This window comes from Erinaceus europaeus, chromosome 18, assembly GCF_950295315.1.
Source record: "Erinaceus europaeus chromosome 18, mEriEur2.1, whole genome shotgun sequence".
Classification (NCBI taxonomy): Eukaryota; Metazoa; Chordata; class Mammalia; order Eulipotyphla; family Erinaceidae; genus Erinaceus; species Erinaceus europaeus.
Window position 1 is genome coordinate 33,609,050 of NC_080179.1, and position 18,828 is coordinate 33,627,877.

Sequence of the window (18,828 nt, forward strand, 5' to 3'; positions counted from 1 at the left end):
ATCATCATCACTCTATACCACAGACCTGGATCCTAGACCTGATACTAAAACATACAGAAGAAAACATTAGCGAAACATTTCAGGAACTTAACATCGAAGACATATACGAAGACTCATCTCCAAGGGAAGGGAAATTAAAACAAAATAGGACTACAGCAAACTGAAAAGCTTCTACCCATAGAAAGAAAACCCGTAAAGATAAAAAGTAAGGCAGTAGTGCACCTGGTTAAGTGCAAACAATCCAGTTTGCAAAGACCCAGGTTCAAGCCACTGGTCCCCAACTGCAGAGGGAAAGCTTCGCGAGTGGTGAAGCAGGGCTACAACTATCTCTGTCTCTTTCCCTATCTATCTTCCCAACTCCTCTCAATTTCTCTCTGCCTCTACCCAGTAATAAAGATATATATGAGAGATATATGTATTTTTAAAAGTAATTGAACACACATTTGCACATCACACATATGACGAGGGATTAATATTAAACATCTATAAAGAGATGATACACATCATCAACAAAGTAAACAAAAAAAAGTATGAAAGTAAATAATGGTGGGGAAAAAACTGTTTTAAAAAGAAGACATACATATGACCCATAGACATGAAAAAGTGCTGTATTTCACTTATCATTATAGAAATTGAAATTACCTATCAACTGGGGCCCTCATCCAGGAATCCTGAGATTTCCAAACATGATGGGCCTAGACCTCGAATAAGTCCCTCTCTCCACTGTTACCAGTCATCTCTATCAGGAACAACAATCTTTCTTTCCCCCTCTCTGTCTTCCCCTCCTCTCTCCATTTCTCTCTGTCCTATCCAACAATGCCAACATCAGTAACAACAACAATAACTACAACAACAACAACAAAAAACAAGGGCAACAAAAGAGAAAATAAAATAAAATGCTAAGAAAAATAAAAATAAATAGTGTTCTGCAGTTTTAAAAGAGAGTATTATACCCTTTGAGGCAAAATGGATGGAACTGGAAGTGATTGTGCTTAGTGAAGTAAGAAAGGAGGTAAAAGACAACTAACATATCATTTCACTTTTATTGGAATATATAGACAGCTGAACAACATAAAATTCAGGAAGGGGATAGCCAAACTGTCTCAAAGACAATGAGATCTATAGTGGTTGGGCAGGGGGAGACCTGAGGGGCACAGAAATTTGATAATGAAGTTATAGCCGTATATATATATATTTTTAAATATTTCATTTATTAATGAGAGAAAGGAAGATGAATAAATAATTCAGATAAATAATAGGATAGATAAGATGATAGATAGATAGACAGACAGACAGATGATAGAGTCAGAGTATGTGAAAATCAGTCCAGATCACTGCTCAGGTCTGGTATATGGTAGTGCTGAGGATTGAATCAGGAACCTTAGAGCCTCAGGCCTGAAAGTCTTTTGCAGAACCACTATGCTAGAGCCCCACCTCACTTAGTCTTATAATCTTATAAATCATCATTAACTCACCAACTGAACTTACATTAAATTTTTTAAATTTCCTTTATGACGTAAATAAATTATATAATGAATCTGAAATACCATTCTGAGTCATTAAATTAACCTCACAATGTTAATACATAAGTAATAACCCACTATAAGTAACTGACTATGGGATTTATTTACCATGTGGGCCAAAAGCATCTAATACAGAAGTTTTTTAATTCAATTCATTAAAGGGTTGACTATTGCTGAACTTCTCTGTTCTCTTCAGAAGGCCTTGCAAAGAATTTAGCAGTAATGAGATTTATTCAGGATATTTGATTTGGTCTATGGCCATACCACCCTAAGCACACCCAAAGTCACTTTCTGCCCATATCCAACTTTCTAGTCCTATTCCCAACTATGACACCACCACTCCCAGATAATACTTTTAGCCCACCTGCATGTGACTTGTTGGGCTCAGGAAAAAATTAGTAAAGTCATGGGCCCCTTGGAATAAACATAAAGTATACTTCCTAGCTTCTTCCAACATGAAGACCCCAAATCTCATCTGCTATATTCTTACCTTTGGTTCCTGATTACTAAGCAATTTGTTCTGTTTTTTTTTTTTTTTCAGTTTTTCATTTATTTTTATTTATAAAGTAGAAACACTGACAAGACCATAGGATAAGAGGGGTACAAATCGACACAGTTCCTACCACCAGAACTCCATATCCCATCTCCTCCCCTGATAGCTTTCCTATTCTTTAACCCTCTGGGAGTATGGAACCAGGGTCATTATAGGGTGTAGAAGGTGGAAGGTCTGGCTTCTGTAATTGCTTCCCCGATGAATATAGGCATTGACAGGTCGATCTCTCTCTTTCCCTAGTGGGACAGAGCTCTGGGGAAGTGGAGCTCCAGGACACATTGGTGGGTCGTCTGCCCAGGCAAGTCTGGTTGGCATCATGGTAGTGTCTGGAACCTGGTGGCCAAGGCTGAAGGGTTGATATACCATGCCTGACATTTCTGGACAGTCAGAAGAGAAGCAGACTGAGATGATTCTTGTTGCATTGTTCTGCTTTTTATCTTAATGCTTTTGAGCCACCAAGTTGCAGATGCTACCATGACGCCAACATGACTTCCCTGGGCAGATGACCTCAACAATGTGCCCTGGAACCCGACCTCTCCAGAGGCCTGCTCCACTAGGGAAAGACAGAAACAGGCTGGGCATATGGATTGATCTGTCAATATCCATGTCCAGTGGAGAAGGAATTACAGAAGCCTGACTTTCTGCTCACCATAAAGATCTTTGGTCCATACTACCAGAAGGATAAAGAAAAGGGAAACTTCCAATAGAGCAGATGGTATATGAAAATCTGGTGGTGAGAATTATATGGAATTGTACCCTTCTTATCCCACAATCATGTCAATCATTATTAAATCACTAATAATAATTTTTAAAAAAGAACAGAGAAAGAAATAATGCCTTATCTGGAATTTTCCAAACAGCATGCCTTTGATATTCTTCTCAATAGATATACTTTGCCATCCCATTCATTGCTACCTAATATCTCACACTGAAACTCTACAAAATAAATAATAACTATATGAGGTGAAAAAGGTGTTAACTTACATTAATTTGATAATCACTTTGCAGTATATATATATATATATATATATATATATATGATATCATATGTTGTACCCTTAAATTTGTACAAGGTTATATGTATACTATATCTCTCAAGAAAGATAAGGGGACATTGAAAGTAAACTGGAAAAAATGTAAACATTAAAGCCCCACTAAAACTAATGTTGAATTTGAAATTAATAAAAATTATTTCTGAAGTGCACTAATCTTTTAAATATCTCAGGTGCTTACTAACCTTTGCAGAGGCATGAACTAAAAAGGTCTTTTACCCCTTTCTTAAAAGGTCTTTTAAAAAGGTATTTTATCTTTGACCCCACGCCTCTCCAGCATTTGCTGCTGTTACCTTTTCTGATGTATGACATTCTCACAGGAGTGACGTGGTATCTCACTGTTGTTTTTATTTACATTTCTCTGACAATCAAAGACTTGGAGCATTTTTTTCATGTGTTTCTCAGCCTTTTGGATCTCTTCTGTGGTGAATATTCTGTCCATGTCCTCTCCCCATTTTTGGATGGGGTTATTTGTTTTCTTGTTGTTGAGTTTGGCAAGATCTTCATTTATTTTGGTTATCAGCCTCTTGTCTGATGTATGGCATATAAAGATCTTCTCCCATTCTGTAAGGGGTCTCTTGGTTTAGAACCCTTCTGCACTGGTAAATTGGTCCAACCTCTGTGAAGAACAGTCTGGAGAACTCTAAGAAGGCTAGAAATGGACCTACCCTATGACCCTGCAATTCCTCTCCTGGGGATATATCCTAAGGAACCCAACACACCCATCCAAAAAGATCTGTGTACACAATATGTTCCTAGCAGCACAATTTGTAATAGCCAAAACCTGGAAGCAACCCAGGAGTCCAACAACAGATGAGTGGCTGAGCAAGTTGTGGTATATATACACAATGGAATACTACTCAGCTATAAAAAATGGTGACTTCAGTTTTCAGCCGATCTTGTATGGACCTTGAAAAATTCATGTTAAGTGAAATATGTCAGCAACAGAAGGACGAGGGGGCACGAAGGGGTCAGGCGGTAGCGCGGGTTAAGTGCACATGGCGCAAAGCGCAAGGACCTGCGTAAGGATCTCAGTTAGAGTCCGGGGCTCCCCACCTGCAGGGGAGTCACTTCACAGGCGGTGAAGCAGGTCTGCAGGTGTCTATCTTTCTCTCCCCCTCTCTGTCTTCCCTTCCTCTCTCCATTTCTCTCTGTCCTATCCAACAACAAACGACATCAACAACAACAATAACAACCACAACAAGGCTACAACAAGGGCAACAAAAGGGGGGGAAATGGCCTCCAGGAGCAGTGGATTCAGGTGCAGGCACTGAGCCCCAGCAATAACCCTGGAGGCAAAAAAAAAAAAAAAAAAAAAAAAGGATGAATGTGGGATGATCTCACTCTCAGGCAGAAACTGAAAAACAAGATGAGAAGAGAAAACACAAGTAGAACCTGAACTGGAATTGGTGTATTGCACCAAAGTAAAAGACTCTGGGGTGGGTGGCGGGGGAGAATACAGGTCCAAGAAGGATGACAGAGGACCTAGTGGGGGTTGTATTGTTATATGGAAAACTGAGAAATGTTATACATGTACAAAGTATTGTATTATTTACTGTCAAATGTAAAACATTAAATTTCCCAATAAAGAAATTTAAAAAAAAAGAAAAAGGTCAAATATCTATATATAGCACTACACTCAGCTCTGAGGTCCTTTAGGATCCAAATATGTTCTGGATTATATTATGTTGTTAAACAGATCAGGTATACTTAGGCTTATGTCTTTCCTCAATGATTAGCCATTGGAAACATACATATACAGTATGTTAAAAAAGAAGAAAAAAATTATGTGACTGATGAAAGAAAAAGTAAATACCTAGATACATTTTATAGAAAGCATAGTAATTCCAATGGAGCAATGACTATTAGAAAGGCAATGTGAGAAATAAATTTAGAATAAAGAAACCTAAGGCCATACCATTCAGGACCCACCCAAGTTGGTCAGGAAAAAAATAAACCTAGTAAAAATATAATAGAAGTGGGGGGGGGGGGCAGGGGAAGCACGGGAAGAATGAAGAGGGAAAAAAAATAAAAGATATTCCAGGAAATTCCCCCAAATACTGATAAGCAGGTCAAGTTCTTTGGCACAGGAAATCATTTCATACCAAAAAAGCTCTCCAAGTTCCAGCTAAAAACTGAACTGTAAACAGTGTCCAAAATAAGACAGTTCTAGAAAACTAAAAGGTTTTAACCATTCATTAATTAACATCACCATTTTTAACATTTTAACTTAAGTCCCTCAATAAACTACAATATCCACTAAATAGTTCAGACATAATTCATGTGACATCAAGTAAAACAAATCTAGGAAACCAGAAAAAAATGAATATACCAATTTCACAGCCCTCGGCATATTTTACACCTATTATAAAATGTGTTCCCATGTAAAAGTGAGGACTCCTCACTCTGGCACATGATCAGTAACACTGCAAATTATCCTGCTTTTCCTCAGTAAACAAATACTCAGTAAGACTAAATGAAGATCAAATAATTTTTATGATTTGAGGTATCAGAATTTTGGAAAGGTTTTTTTTAAATCTAAGTTACAACTTCTTAAAGTTAAGTAATGCTTAGGGTTTTATTGGAAATGTTATATGTAAACGGTTGGTAGTAAAGAGAGAGGATCAAAGTATATGAGTAATGAATGCATAGACTCTTGCCTCCATCTTATTACAAGTCTAAATTTTCACAAGCAAACAAAAATAGTTGTGTGACTGCTTGACAAGATAATCAAGGAAAATACACCTGTATACTCCATTTGGTACAAATAAATGGGGGTGCTGTCAGACTACACTTGCCAAAACCTTTAGTGCCACACAAGTAACTTAGATTATAAGGCTCCCCATTTTGTTAACAAGAAAATCAATGTGTTAAAATTAATGTTGATAATAAATCTTGAAACTTTATAAAAATCTAGCTTGGGTTACCCAAAGTAGTTTAGATAGTGGTTGAACTAAAGAAAAGAATCTATTAAAAATATCTCCCCACAAAAACAAAAGTCCAGGACCAGATGCCTTTGCAAATGAATTCTACAAACCCTTCAGGACACAGTCAATACCTATACTTTTAAAGCTCTTCCAAATGATCAAAGAAACAGGAGCACTCCATTCCACTTTCTATGAAGCCAACATCACCCTGATACCAAAAGCAGATAGGGACACAACAAAAGAAAACTATAGACCAGTATATCTGATGAACACAGATGCTAAAAAATTGAACAAGATCCTAGCTAACCTGATACAGCAGTATATCAAAAAGACTGTTCATCATGACCAACTGGAATTTATCTCAGGAATGTAAGGCTGATTCAATATACATAAGTCAACCAATGTCATTCACCACATCAATAAAAGCAAAATAAAAAATCACATGATTATATCAATAGATACAGAGAAACCATTTAGCAAAATCTAATACCCATTTCAAGCTAAAAACACTACAAAAAATGGGAATTGATAGAAAATTCCTTAAGGTAGTGGAGTCCATATACGGCAAACCTACAGTCAACATCATTTCCATTCAAATCGAAGACTAAACAGGACTGTCTACATCACCATTACTCTTCAACATAGTATTAGAAGTTCTTGTCATAGCAATTAAATAAAAGAAAGGAATACAGAATGGAAGGGAAGAAGTCACATTCTCACTATTTGCAGATGACGTGATAGTATACACAGAAAAATGCAAAGAATCCAGCAGAAAACTACTGGAAATCATTAGGCAATATAGCAAGATGTGAGGCTACAAAATCAATGTACAAAAATCAGAGAGGCAGGCTGGGAGTATGGATTGACCTGTCAGTGCCCATGTTCAGCAGGGAAGCAATTACATAAACAGACCTTCCACCTTCTGCATGCCACAATGACCTTGGGTCCATACTTCCAGAGGGATAAAGAATAGGAAAGCTATCAGGGAAGGGGATGGGATATGGAGATCTGGTGGTAGGAACTGTGTGGAGTTGTACCCCCTTATCCTATGGTGTTGCTAATGTCTCCTTTGTTAAATAATAAAAAAAAAAGAAAAAATTTCCATTAAAAAAAATCAGTGGCATTTCTTTATGCAAACACTAAGTCCAAAGAAGAGGACATCCAGAAATCACTCCCATTCACTGTCACAGCAGAATAAATAAAATACCTAGGAATTAACCTAACTAAAGAAGTGAAAGACTTGTATACTAAAAACTCTTAAGTCCCTATTCAGAGAAATAGAAAATGATACCAGGAAATGGAAAGATATTCTATGGTCATGGATTAGAATAATTAATATCACTAAAATGAGTATTCTTCCAAGAGCCATATACAAATTGAATGTGATACCCATCAAAGTCTCACCAAGTTTCTTTAAAAGAATAGAACAAAATGGCAAACATTTATCTGGAACCAGGAAATACCTAGAATCACCAAAACAATCTTGAGGAAAACAAAAATGGAGGCATCACACTCCCAGATCTCAAACTATATTATGAGGCCATAATCATTGAAACAGCCTTGTACTGGAACAAAAATAGCTACACAGACCAGTGGAACAGAACTGAAAGCCCAGAACTAACCCCCTACACCTATGGACACCTAATGTTTGATAAGGGGGCACAAAATATTAAATGGAGGGAGAAGGGTCGTTTCAATAAATGGTGCTGGGAAAACTGGGTTGAAACATGAAGAAGAATGAAACTGAACCACTTTATCTCACCAGGAAAAAAAATCAACTCCAAATGGATCAAGGGCCTGGATGTTAGATGAGAAACTACCAAATAATTAGAGGAAAACATTGGTGGAACACTTTCCCACCTAAACCTCAGGGACATCTTTGATGATACAAACCCAATTGCAAGGAAGACTAAAACAAAAAGAAATCAATGGGACTACATCAAATTGAAAAGCTTCTGCACAGCAAAAGAAACCACCACCCAAAGAGAACCCTCACAGAATGGGAGAAGATCTTCACATGCCATACATCAGACAAGAGACTAATAATCAAAATATACAAAGAGCTCAGCAAACTTAGCAACAAAAAAAAGAGCAAATGACCCCATCCAAAAATGGGCAGAGGATATGGACAGAATATTCACTATAGAAAAGATCCAAAAGGCTAGCAAAAATATGACAAATTTCTCCAGATCACTGATTTTCAGAGAAATGCAAATAAAGACAACAGTGAGATACCACCTCACCCCTGTGAGAATCGCATATGTCAAAAAGGACAGCAGCAAGAAATGCTGGAGAGGGTGTGGGGACAAAAGAACCCTCTTGCACTGCTGGTGGGAATGTAAGTTGGTCCAACCCCTTGAAGAGTAGGCTGGAAAACTCTCACAAGGGTAGACATGGACCTTCCATATGACCCAGTAATTTTTCTCCTAGGGATGGATATACCCCAAGGACTCCATAACACCAACCAAAAAGATAAGTGTACACCTGTGTTCATAGCAGCACAATTCGTAATCACTAAAACTTGGAAGCAACCCAGGTTTCCAACAACAGATAAATGGCTAAGAAAGCTGTGGTATATTTACATAACGGAATGCTATGCAGCTATTAAGAACAATGAACCCACCTTCTCTGACCCATCTCGGGTGGAGCTAGAAGGAATTATGCTAAGTGAGGTAAGTCAGAATGACAAAGAGGAGTATGGGATGATCCCACTCATAAACAGAAGCTGAGAAAGAAGTACAGAAAGGGAAACTCAAAGCAGGATTTGACTGAGTTTGGGATATGGCACCAAAGTGAAAGTCTATGGGTTGTGGGTGAGGGTGGATGTTCAGCTTCATTGGGGTGGGGGGAGGAAGAAGTGGTGGGTCTTTTGGTGGTGGGAATGGTGTTAATACATACTCCTATTAACTTACAGTCTCACAAATAATTATTTAATTACTATGCAAGGGGGAAATGGATTAAATGTCTCAAACTTTTTGATGTATAGACCATAGACTGAGTATATGTTCCTTCAATCTAAGCACTTTAAAAGAGTTCAAACTGGTAACCTGATTGAATTTTAACCATGGGTTCAAAATTGTTAATGCATTTCTAATAATGACTAGTTCTCTGAAATATTAAATCTCCTAATACCTTAAATCAGGGAGAACAGAAGCAACTGGTGGTATTACTCTATAAGATCTAGCTATATATAAATAGCATAAAAGGACATAAATTATGGTGAGGTCTTATATGATACAGCAAATCCTAACAATGAAATTTTCAAAGTTAACCCAATTGCCAAATTATTTGTTTATAGGTATATCTATTGCCTTCTTAAACCCTAAGACAGCACGAACCTCCTGCTTCCTCTATAGAGCCCATATTTCTCCCAGTCCTGGAACTTCTGGGGGGAGGGGCTTACTTTCCTGCATGCTTCTCTCAATTCATGCCAAATGATATTGCATCTGCTGATCCCAACCTAATCAATGCAATGAGTACCACTTTAGCATGCTTCACTTTAGACTGTATCCAGAGACTTCAGGCATGGAATGCCAACCCTTCAGCTTCATTACTCTGGTAAGACCTTTCCTAGCTCATAGGACTCCTTAATTACATTTCGCACGGCATCCTTCTTAACAAAACCTCAAAACCTAGATATAGACCAGGATCCATGAGACAGAACATATGTATAAGTTAGGGGAAATATATATGCCTTAAAGAAGAAGTGCGCAATAATTTGCAGTGAGTCAATAAATGAAGCAAGCAACTAGAAAAACCTAGAAAGACACTTTATGTACCTAATGAAACTGTTTTTACTAGACCTAAATACCCTCCTCACCTATCTCTTAATACATGTCCCTCAATCACTCCAAAGCTAACCTTGTCAGACAAAGTAAGGACCACAAAAGCTGAATAAGGGCAAGAGACTGGCATACTGTAATGATGATCCCACTATGTCTTGTAGCCCCGCCTCCCCAGATCCCTGCCCCACTAGGGAAAGAGAGAGACAGGCTGGGATTATGGATAGACCTGCCAACACTCATGCTCAGCGGAGAAGCAATTATAGAAGCCAGACCTTCCATCTTCTGCACTACACAATCATCCTAGGTCCATACTCCCAGAGGGTCAAGGGAGGAGATTATATATGGAGCTCTGGGAGTGCGCACTGTGTGGAAATGTACCCCTCTTATCCTATAGTCTTGTCAATATTTCTATTTTATAAATAAAATTATAATAGATATATAATATATATACTTAACCAGGCACACCTGGTTAAGTGCCTCTATTATCATATCCAAGGACTAAGGTTCAAACGCCTGGTCCCCACCTGCAGGGGGAAGGCTTCATAACTAGTGCTGCAGGTGTGTGTCTGTCTCAACCTTTCCCTCTCAATTTCTCTCTCTATCCTATTAAATAAAATAAAGAAATAAGAAATAAAATATCTCCTTCTTCCAGAAGCTACTTAAGAAAAAAAAGACCTCCTGCCAAAATAATTTTAATATACACATTACTTACATAAGCAAGAGAGCTAGTTTGGGTGCTGGCTTGTTGCTTTCTTACCTGGGGATTTTTTGTTTGATCTTGATTGCACTGAGTGAGACTGTCGAGGCAGCAGAGGTGATGAAGGCAGAGACAATGACATTCCTTTGGTCAAGTTCATACTGTAGGTGTCCTCTGCCATTGGAAGATTGCTCATGGAAAAATCACCACCATGTCCAGGAGGCAAGACTGGAGGAGCAGTTTCTGAATCAAAATCCCCTAGAATGAAGAGAGGACCTTTCCATTAGACCATCATTACAGGTAGATGCAAATTTACTTCCTAAGAAGTTCATCCTTAGGATATAATTCCCATATACTACATGTATGTGGGTAATTTTAAAAATTATTTTAGATTTTACCATGCTTAAGATTTTTTAGCCTTTAAAGGGAAATTAAAATTTTATTACTCAGGTTTTAACAAAATCAGTCTCACACTCTTCTTTAACTACAAACTGGATCAGTTTCATTCCTGTCAATGCATGCAGAACGTCAGTAATTTGAAATTATATCTACTATGACTGATCTAAAGAAGGCCTTTTGTTTGTTTATTTTTTTACAATAAAGATTTGTTGTAAAGATTTATTCCAGTAACTTTCCTATATGTTAATAATGATCCCTCTTATGGAAACTAAAAATATATAGCCTTTTTTTTTTAAGTAAGAACCAAAATTTTCTTTATTTCTTGCAGTTGAAGTATTCTTTGATGACAACTTTGGCCTGAGATCCTTTGCCCTAGTCCTTTACTTCCAATGAACTGCAATAAATGACTTTACAAGGTTTACCCTCTACCAGTCTTACAGAGGCCTATGTATCCCCCAAGTTTCTTATTATCATCAACCTTAACTAGGTTGACTTGGTGTACAGTACAATGGGCCTCTACCAGCTTGATATTACAGTTGGATGAAAGCACACAAAGATAGGCTTGGTGCCTTTTCCTAGATTTCCTGTAGAATGGATGCCACTCAGAACTTTTGTACTACCATCATGAACTTCATCTCAGGCTTTCTTGCCTTGGTTACAGTCTGTAATCTTGTTTTTAATTTGGTCATGGGAATATACTGGGATTGGTCCAATTTCTATTCTGACAAATGTCATGGTAATAGTTTTCTTACTTATCATCTTTCACAAGTAGATTCCCCCCCCCCGCCCCCTCCAGGTCCTGATGAAATTAGTGTTAAGAGCTCCCTGGTGATCTTCCCCTAGCATTTATCCCTCTGGAAGTATGGACTGACATTCTTTATAGGGTGCAGAAGGTATAAGGTAAAAATGTTTTATTTCAGCCTGAGGAAGAACTTACTTTCAGTAAAACAGATACATAGAATTTCTGGCAGGTGGTAACTGGGGGCTTGAACCCAGGTCCTTGCACATTGATAACACGTGCGCTTAACCAGGTATGCCACTATCTGGCCCCTATATATAGAATTTCTTAACCTCAGAATTTTTTTACCTCCCACCACTTTCTAATAAGAATGATCAGGAGGTCAGAGCCTATTTCCATACTCTTCCGCAAATTTTTCCTCATATCATCCACTCTATACATGCCATAGCAGAGTCTAATTTTCTACAATTCAAACTTTTAGGCAAACAGAACCAGGGTTTTATGGGCTCTGTTATTCAACTCCTAAACCAGTTTAGAGACAAAAAAGTTTACTATTATGAAATTTAACATTCTGAGATACGGAGAGTGAAAGAAAAAATACAGAAGATGCTATGACAGCATGGAGAGTATACAAAAAAAAAAGAAACATTGATTAGGCTAGGGCCAGGCTAGATAGAATGGGTAGGTAGTCAGGTAGGAAAAGGGAGAGGGAAGGGGGGAAGAGAATGTGGGAAGGACAGATAAAGAAATGGGAGGGAAAATTAGATAGTCTAGTTAGTTCAAACATTTAGATAATATACTCTGCTTCACTGCTGCTTTGCTAATACCCCACCATGCCACATCCTGCTATAAGAACTGAGAAGTTGGGGGCTAAGCCAAGATGGCAACTTGGAGACAACACCTGATGTGAGCTCCAAAAAGAAGCAGCTTACAACCTGGGATTCTCTGGAGAGGGTAGGATATCTGGGCTGTCCGTAGAAAGGGTGAATACGGGGTGGTCAGCGTGACACACAAAAAAGAGTCCTATAACCCACTCTTGGGCTGGAAAACAGAGGTCAAAACAACAAAGAAAGGAAAATCTTTGGCTTGACTACTTGTGAACTCACCCTTACCCCCATCCCATAACCAGCCCCCACTGGCTGGCCAGCTCCTCTTAGCAGGCTTCCTGTGGAGCTATTTTATTTAACAAGTTTCCTGGCTCAGCAGGGGGTGTCATTCCATCCCTTTTACTTTATCTTTTCTTTTTGAAGGGGGCTGGAGCTCTATTTGAGTAACAGAAGACTGACCAATTAGGGCCTCAGCCCTGCGTAGGAAAGACTAGCTGGTGGTTTTGTTTGTTTGTTTTGTTTTGTTTTTTGACACTCCTTATAATTGGTTGTCTTTGCTTGGTTTAGGAAGGGGACTAGGCTGTGTGCAGTCAATCTGGAGAGGTCCAAGCTGCAGTTTATTAGGGTTTTTTATTCTATTTTATTTTATTATTACTACTATTACTTACACATGTTGCTTTTCCCTCCTCTTCAGAATGACCAAAATTAACTGTTGTTGTTTAGGGTTTTTTACTCTATTTTATTTTCTTATTACTATTATTATATAGGTGTGTCCCTTTTCCCTTCTCTTCAGGCTGACCAAAATTAACTGTTGTTACTTTTTCCATTGATAGCTGACTGGGTGTCCTATCCACTGTGTGCGGAACTTGTTTCTCTCCCTCTTCCCTACACACTCCTTTTTCTCAACTCCTAGCTAGGTAAAAAAAAAACAAAACTCCTTTCACTGGGTTATTTTTATTTATTTTATTTTTCTTTCTGAATTCACTAACACTTGTTTGTGAATTATTTTGTGGAAGAAATCTGAGTTGAAGTGGTCTCCGCCCCCATATATATGTGTGTGTGTGTGTGTGTGTGTGTGTGTGTGTGTGTGTGTGTGTTTTCTCCTTTCCTTTCTCCACTTGCTATCTCTAGAATTTATAGAGGATGGTAGATTTGCATAATTGTCTATTCTTGCTTTGTCTTTTTTCTTTTCTTTTTTCTTTTGTTTTTGTCTGTTTTTTTTTTTCCCTTGGGCTGGAGGTGTTTGGCTAACTGGTATTGACTGAACTGCATCAGTCTGCTTCAGTTGCTACTGTTGTACTTTCTGAGGTTTGTGACTGCATTTATAAAAAGACTTTAGTGTAGCGTGTCTTGTACTCAAAACACAACTGAAGAATGACAGAACAGAAAAATGTCAACCACACCAATTGAGAAAAAAAAAAAAAGGTTAAATCAAGATAAAATAAAATTGCTACCACAATAAATCAGGACAGGAACCCAGAAAAAACTCCAAATCAGTCAGAAATAACCACAGATAAGACAAGTATGCAAGCAATAGTCACAGAAATGAAGACAAATATGGAGTTTGAAAGGGCTAGCAGAATTAGGATTTTTTTTTTTCTTTCTACCAAAGCACTGCTCAGCTCTGGTTTAGGGTGGTGCAGGGGATTGAACCTGGGACATCAGAGCCTCAGGTCTGAGAGTCTCTTTGCATAAGCATTATGCTATCTACCCCTGCGTCCTGGCTACCAGAATTAGGGAAACAACAGATTAAACCCTAAAAAAAAAAAAAACCTAGCTAACTTAAGGTAATTAGCTGAAATAGCTGAGCTAAAAAGCCAAATAGCAGAACAAGCTAATACTATAACTGAACTGAAGAAGAGGCTAAAGGAAGAGAAAGGAGATTAACAGAAGGAGAAAACAGAATTAGCCAGACAGAAGATGAACTAAAGAAAACTAAGAAAGAGGTAGAAGAGTTAAAATAAAGATTAAAAGACACTGAGAACAACAACAGAGGCATATGGGATGATCTCAAAAGAAGTAACATTTGTATAATTGGCCTACCAGAGGAAGAGAGGAAGGGGAAGTAAACATCCTAGAGGAAACAATAGAAGAAAACTTTCCAAACCTAAACAGGAGAAAAGACATTAAGATTCAAGAGGACCAGAGAGTCCCAAACATAATCAACCCAGACCTGAAGACACCAAGATATATCATAGTTACAATGAAAAGAAGCAAGGATAAAGAAAGGATCCTATAGGCTGCAAGACAAAAACAAAGTCACACACAGGGGAAAACCTGTAAGACTCTCAGCAGACTTCTCTACTCAAACTCTAAAAGCCAGAAGAGAATGGCAAGATATCTACTGAGCTATCGATGAAAAAGGATTTCTTTTCTTTTTTTTTAAATTGTTGTAGTTATTGCTGTTGTTGTCGTTGTTGGATAGGACAGAGAGAAATGGAGAGAGGAGGGGAAGACAGAGAGGAGGAGAGAAAGACAGACACCTGCAGACCTGCTTCACCGCCTGTGAAGCGACTCCCCTGCAGGTGGGGAGCCAGGGTTCGAACCGGGATTCTTATGCCGGTCCTTGTGCTTTGCGCCACCTGCGCTTAACCCGCTGCACTACAGCCCGACTCCCAGGATTTCTTTTTTAAAATTATTTATTTATTTATGCTTTTGTTGCCCTTGTTGTTTTTTATTGTTGTTGTAGTCATTATTGATATTGATGTTGATGTTGTTAGAGAGAAATGGAGAGAGGAGAGGGGGAGAAAGACAGACACCTGCAGACCTGCTTCACCGCTTGTGAAGTGACTCCCCTACAGGTGGGGAGCCAAGGGCTCGAACCGGGATCATTAAGCCGTCCTTGTGTTTTGCACCTTGTGCAATTAACCTGCCCAACTCCCTGAAAATTATTTCAAGCAAGGATAATATATCCTGCTAGACTTTCAGTCAAACTAGATGGAAAGATTAAAACCTTCTCTGACAGGCAACAGTTAAAGGAATCAACAAACACCAAGCCTGCCCTGAAAGACCTCATAAAAACAAGAACATCACCATAATACCTGCCACATATAATAGAAAATTAAAAATTCTTGAATAGTACTGCAATGCTTTAAGTCCATAATATCAATAAATGTCAACAGCTTAAACTCACCCATTAAAAGGCACAGAGTAGGCAGATGGATCAGAAAACACAACCCAATCATATGCTGCTTGCAAGGATCCCAGCTGACCCAACATGACAAACACAGACATAGAGTTAAAGGATGGAAAACAATCATACAGGCTAATGGACCACATAAAAAGGTAGGAACACCCATTCTCATCTCTGACACAATAGACCTTAAATTAAATAAAGTAATATAATATAGGCAAGACCATTACATAATAATTAGAGGATCAATCAACCAAGAAGACTTAAGAATTATTAACATCCATGCACCCAATGAGGGCCCAACTAAATACATCAAACACCAACTGAAAGAACTAAAAAAATACATCAGTAGCAATATCATAATAGTGGGAGACTTCAACACCCCACTCACACTTTGACAGATCAATGAAGCAGAGAATCAACAAAGACTCAGGAAAAAAAAAAAAAAGAAAGAAAAAACTAGTATAGTCATGGGCTCTTTGGAATTCATCTGAAATAGGACTACTAACTATCTACAAAATGGAGAACCCTTCCCCTCCCCCCACTCTTCATCGGAACTATTCCATTCTTTAGGTTCATGATTAGTCAACAATTTGTTTAGCTCTATATGTTAACTCTTTTTTCAGCCACCAGGTTCCAGATGCTACTATGACGCCAACTGGACTTCCCTGGGCAGACGACCCTACCAAAGTGTCCTGAAGCCCCACTTCCCCAGAGCTCTGCCCCATTAGGGAAAGAGAGAGACAGCCTGGGAGTATGGGATCAATCTGCCAACACCCATGTTCAGTGGGGAAGCAATTACAGAAGCCAGACCTTGCACCTTCTGTACCCCATAATGACCCTGGTTCTACCCTTCCAGAGGGATAAAGAATAGGAAAGCTATGGGGTGGGGGGGAGAATGGGATATGGAGTTCTGGTGTTGGGAATTGTGTGGAGTTGTATCCCTCTTATCTCAAAAAAAAAAAAGAACTGAAAAGTTAATCATTACCCTGATGATTAAAAATCCTTAAGCCTAGTAGGGCACCAAAGTAAAAACTCTGGGGTGTGGGTGAGGGTGAGGGTGTATATTCGGTTTCCCGGGGCAGTGGGGGGTGTGTGTGGGGGGGTGGGATGGAACACAGTCTTTTGATGGTAGGAATGGTGTTTATGTACATTCCTATTAATTTGTAGTCATATAAATCATTATTTAATTAATATGAGAGGGGAAAATTGATTGTATGCCTCAAACTTTTTAAAGCACAGATTGAGTCTTTTTAATACTTAGGCTGAGTCTTTGATATGTTGACTCTCTCAAAAGCCTAGACCAGGAAGAACAGAAGCAACCAGTGGCACAGCTATATACAAATAATGTCAAAAGACATAAATTATGGTGATGTTGGGTATTATACAGAAAATCCTAACAAAGGGATTTTTTAAAGTTAACCTAATTACCAAATAATGTGATTATAACAATGGCTATCTATTGTTTTCTTGAACCCTAAGACAGCAGGAACCTCACATTTCCACTATAGAGACAAAATTTTCCCCCAGTCATGGAACTTTAGGGTGGGGCTCACTTTTCTGCATGCTTCTTTCAATTTATACCAAATAACATTGCATCCGTAGATCCCAAACTAATCAACGCAACAAGTACCACCTCAGCATGCTTCACTTCAGACTGTGTCCAGAGAATTCAGGTTTGGAATGACAACCCTTCTGCTTCATTAATCAGGTGAGACCTTTCCTTTCATAGTATTCTCTAATTCCATTTTAGGTGATTCACTTCCTAACAAAGTCCCAAAACCTATAGACTAGGTCCCGTGAGATAAAGCATATGTTCACACAAAATATATACCTGAAAGCAAAAGTACACAATAGTCTGCAGTGAGTACCCCCCAACACTTCATCTGTACTATTCCAGCCTTTAGGTCCATGATTGTTCAACAATTTGTTTGACTTTTTATGTTAACTCTCTTTTCAGCCACCAGGTTCCAGATGCCAGCATAATGCCAACCAGACTTCCCTGGACAGAAGACCCTGGAGCTCTGCTTCCCCAGAACCCCACCCTTCTAGGAAAAGAGAGAGGCAGGCTGGGAGTATGGATCAACCTGTCAATGCCCATGTTCAGCGGGGAAGCAATTACAGAAGTCAGACCTCCCACCTTCTGCATCCTACAATGACCTTAGGTCCATCAATATTCCCAGGGGGATAAAGAATAGGAAAGCTAGCAGGGGAGGGGATGGGATATGGAGATCTGGTGGTGGGAACTGTGTGGAGTTGTACTCCTCTCATCCTATGGTTTTGTTAATGTCTCCTTTTTTAAATAAATAAAAAATAAGAAAAAAAAGAAAAAATCCTTAAACCTGAAGGTTTATACAGGACAAATGGAAAGATTTATAAAGTCTTCACAATCAAAAAAGTTTCCCTAGTTTCTGTCCAAACGGTCCTTACCATGCTTATCTTTGAAAAATTCAGGTCTGCCTGATGGAAAAGCAGACAGCCAAGCAGAAAATCAAGTTTTGCAGATATATTTATGTATAAAAAATTCAATGCAAACCATCAATTCCAAATTGTGCCTTTACAGGTTTTTCATGTGGTAGGTATGTAAAAGTAGGAAGTCACCTCCCTCACAGACCTAGGGAAGACACTAATCTTAAAAAAAATATATAGGCATCACCACTTGGAAAAACAAGAAGGTATGCCACCTATAATAATGGCACCTGGTCAATGATTCTTAATATTTAGGTAATAACAAAACAAAACAAAAAAAACAAACAAACAAAAACATCAGGAGATAGATAAGACCTTAGCAAGCACAGAAGCTACTTGGGGGGGAGGGGTTAACAAGGAGATAAGGTTTTTGAAGAGATAATGCTGCTTTGTATGTACCTTGAAGAGAGCTGCTCTTATATATCACACATCTGGACAATCAAATGGCTATGAGATGTATCAAAAATAAATTAAGTACCGTAACAAGCCACTGCGCTTTCCCACTCACACAAGTTATTTCTGATCTATAAACAAACAGACTCAAATCTTTTAATTTATATGGGGACAAAAAACTAGGGAGAAATATATTGTTACAGCACCAGAAGAAAAAAGTAACACTCATTCCTGAGAAAGAGTATATTTTCTTAAATATTTAGAATTGGCCTTTGTGATGATACAAAAGAAAAAAGGAATTGAAGGATAAAAGAGAACTAAAGAGTTTCCT

General features: G+C 38.4%; 1 protein-coding gene across 14 annotated transcripts in view; it reads right to left on the minus strand.

Annotated features, from left to right (window-relative positions):
* The window catches only part of TANC1 (tetratricopeptide repeat, ankyrin repeat and coiled-coil containing 1), a 344,685-nt gene that overhangs the window by 163,738 nt on the left and 162,119 nt on the right, over window positions 1-18,828 (minus strand). For all 14 annotated transcript variants that reach the window (XM_060177864.1, XM_060177859.1, XM_060177863.1 and 11 more), the window contains one exon: window positions 10,598-10,795. In XM_060177864.1, coding sequence (XP_060033847.1) covers window positions 10,598-10,733 — 136 coding nt within the window. In that variant the 5' untranslated portion in view covers window positions 10,734-10,795. The remainder of the gene's footprint in view (window positions 1-10,597; window positions 10,796-18,828) is intronic.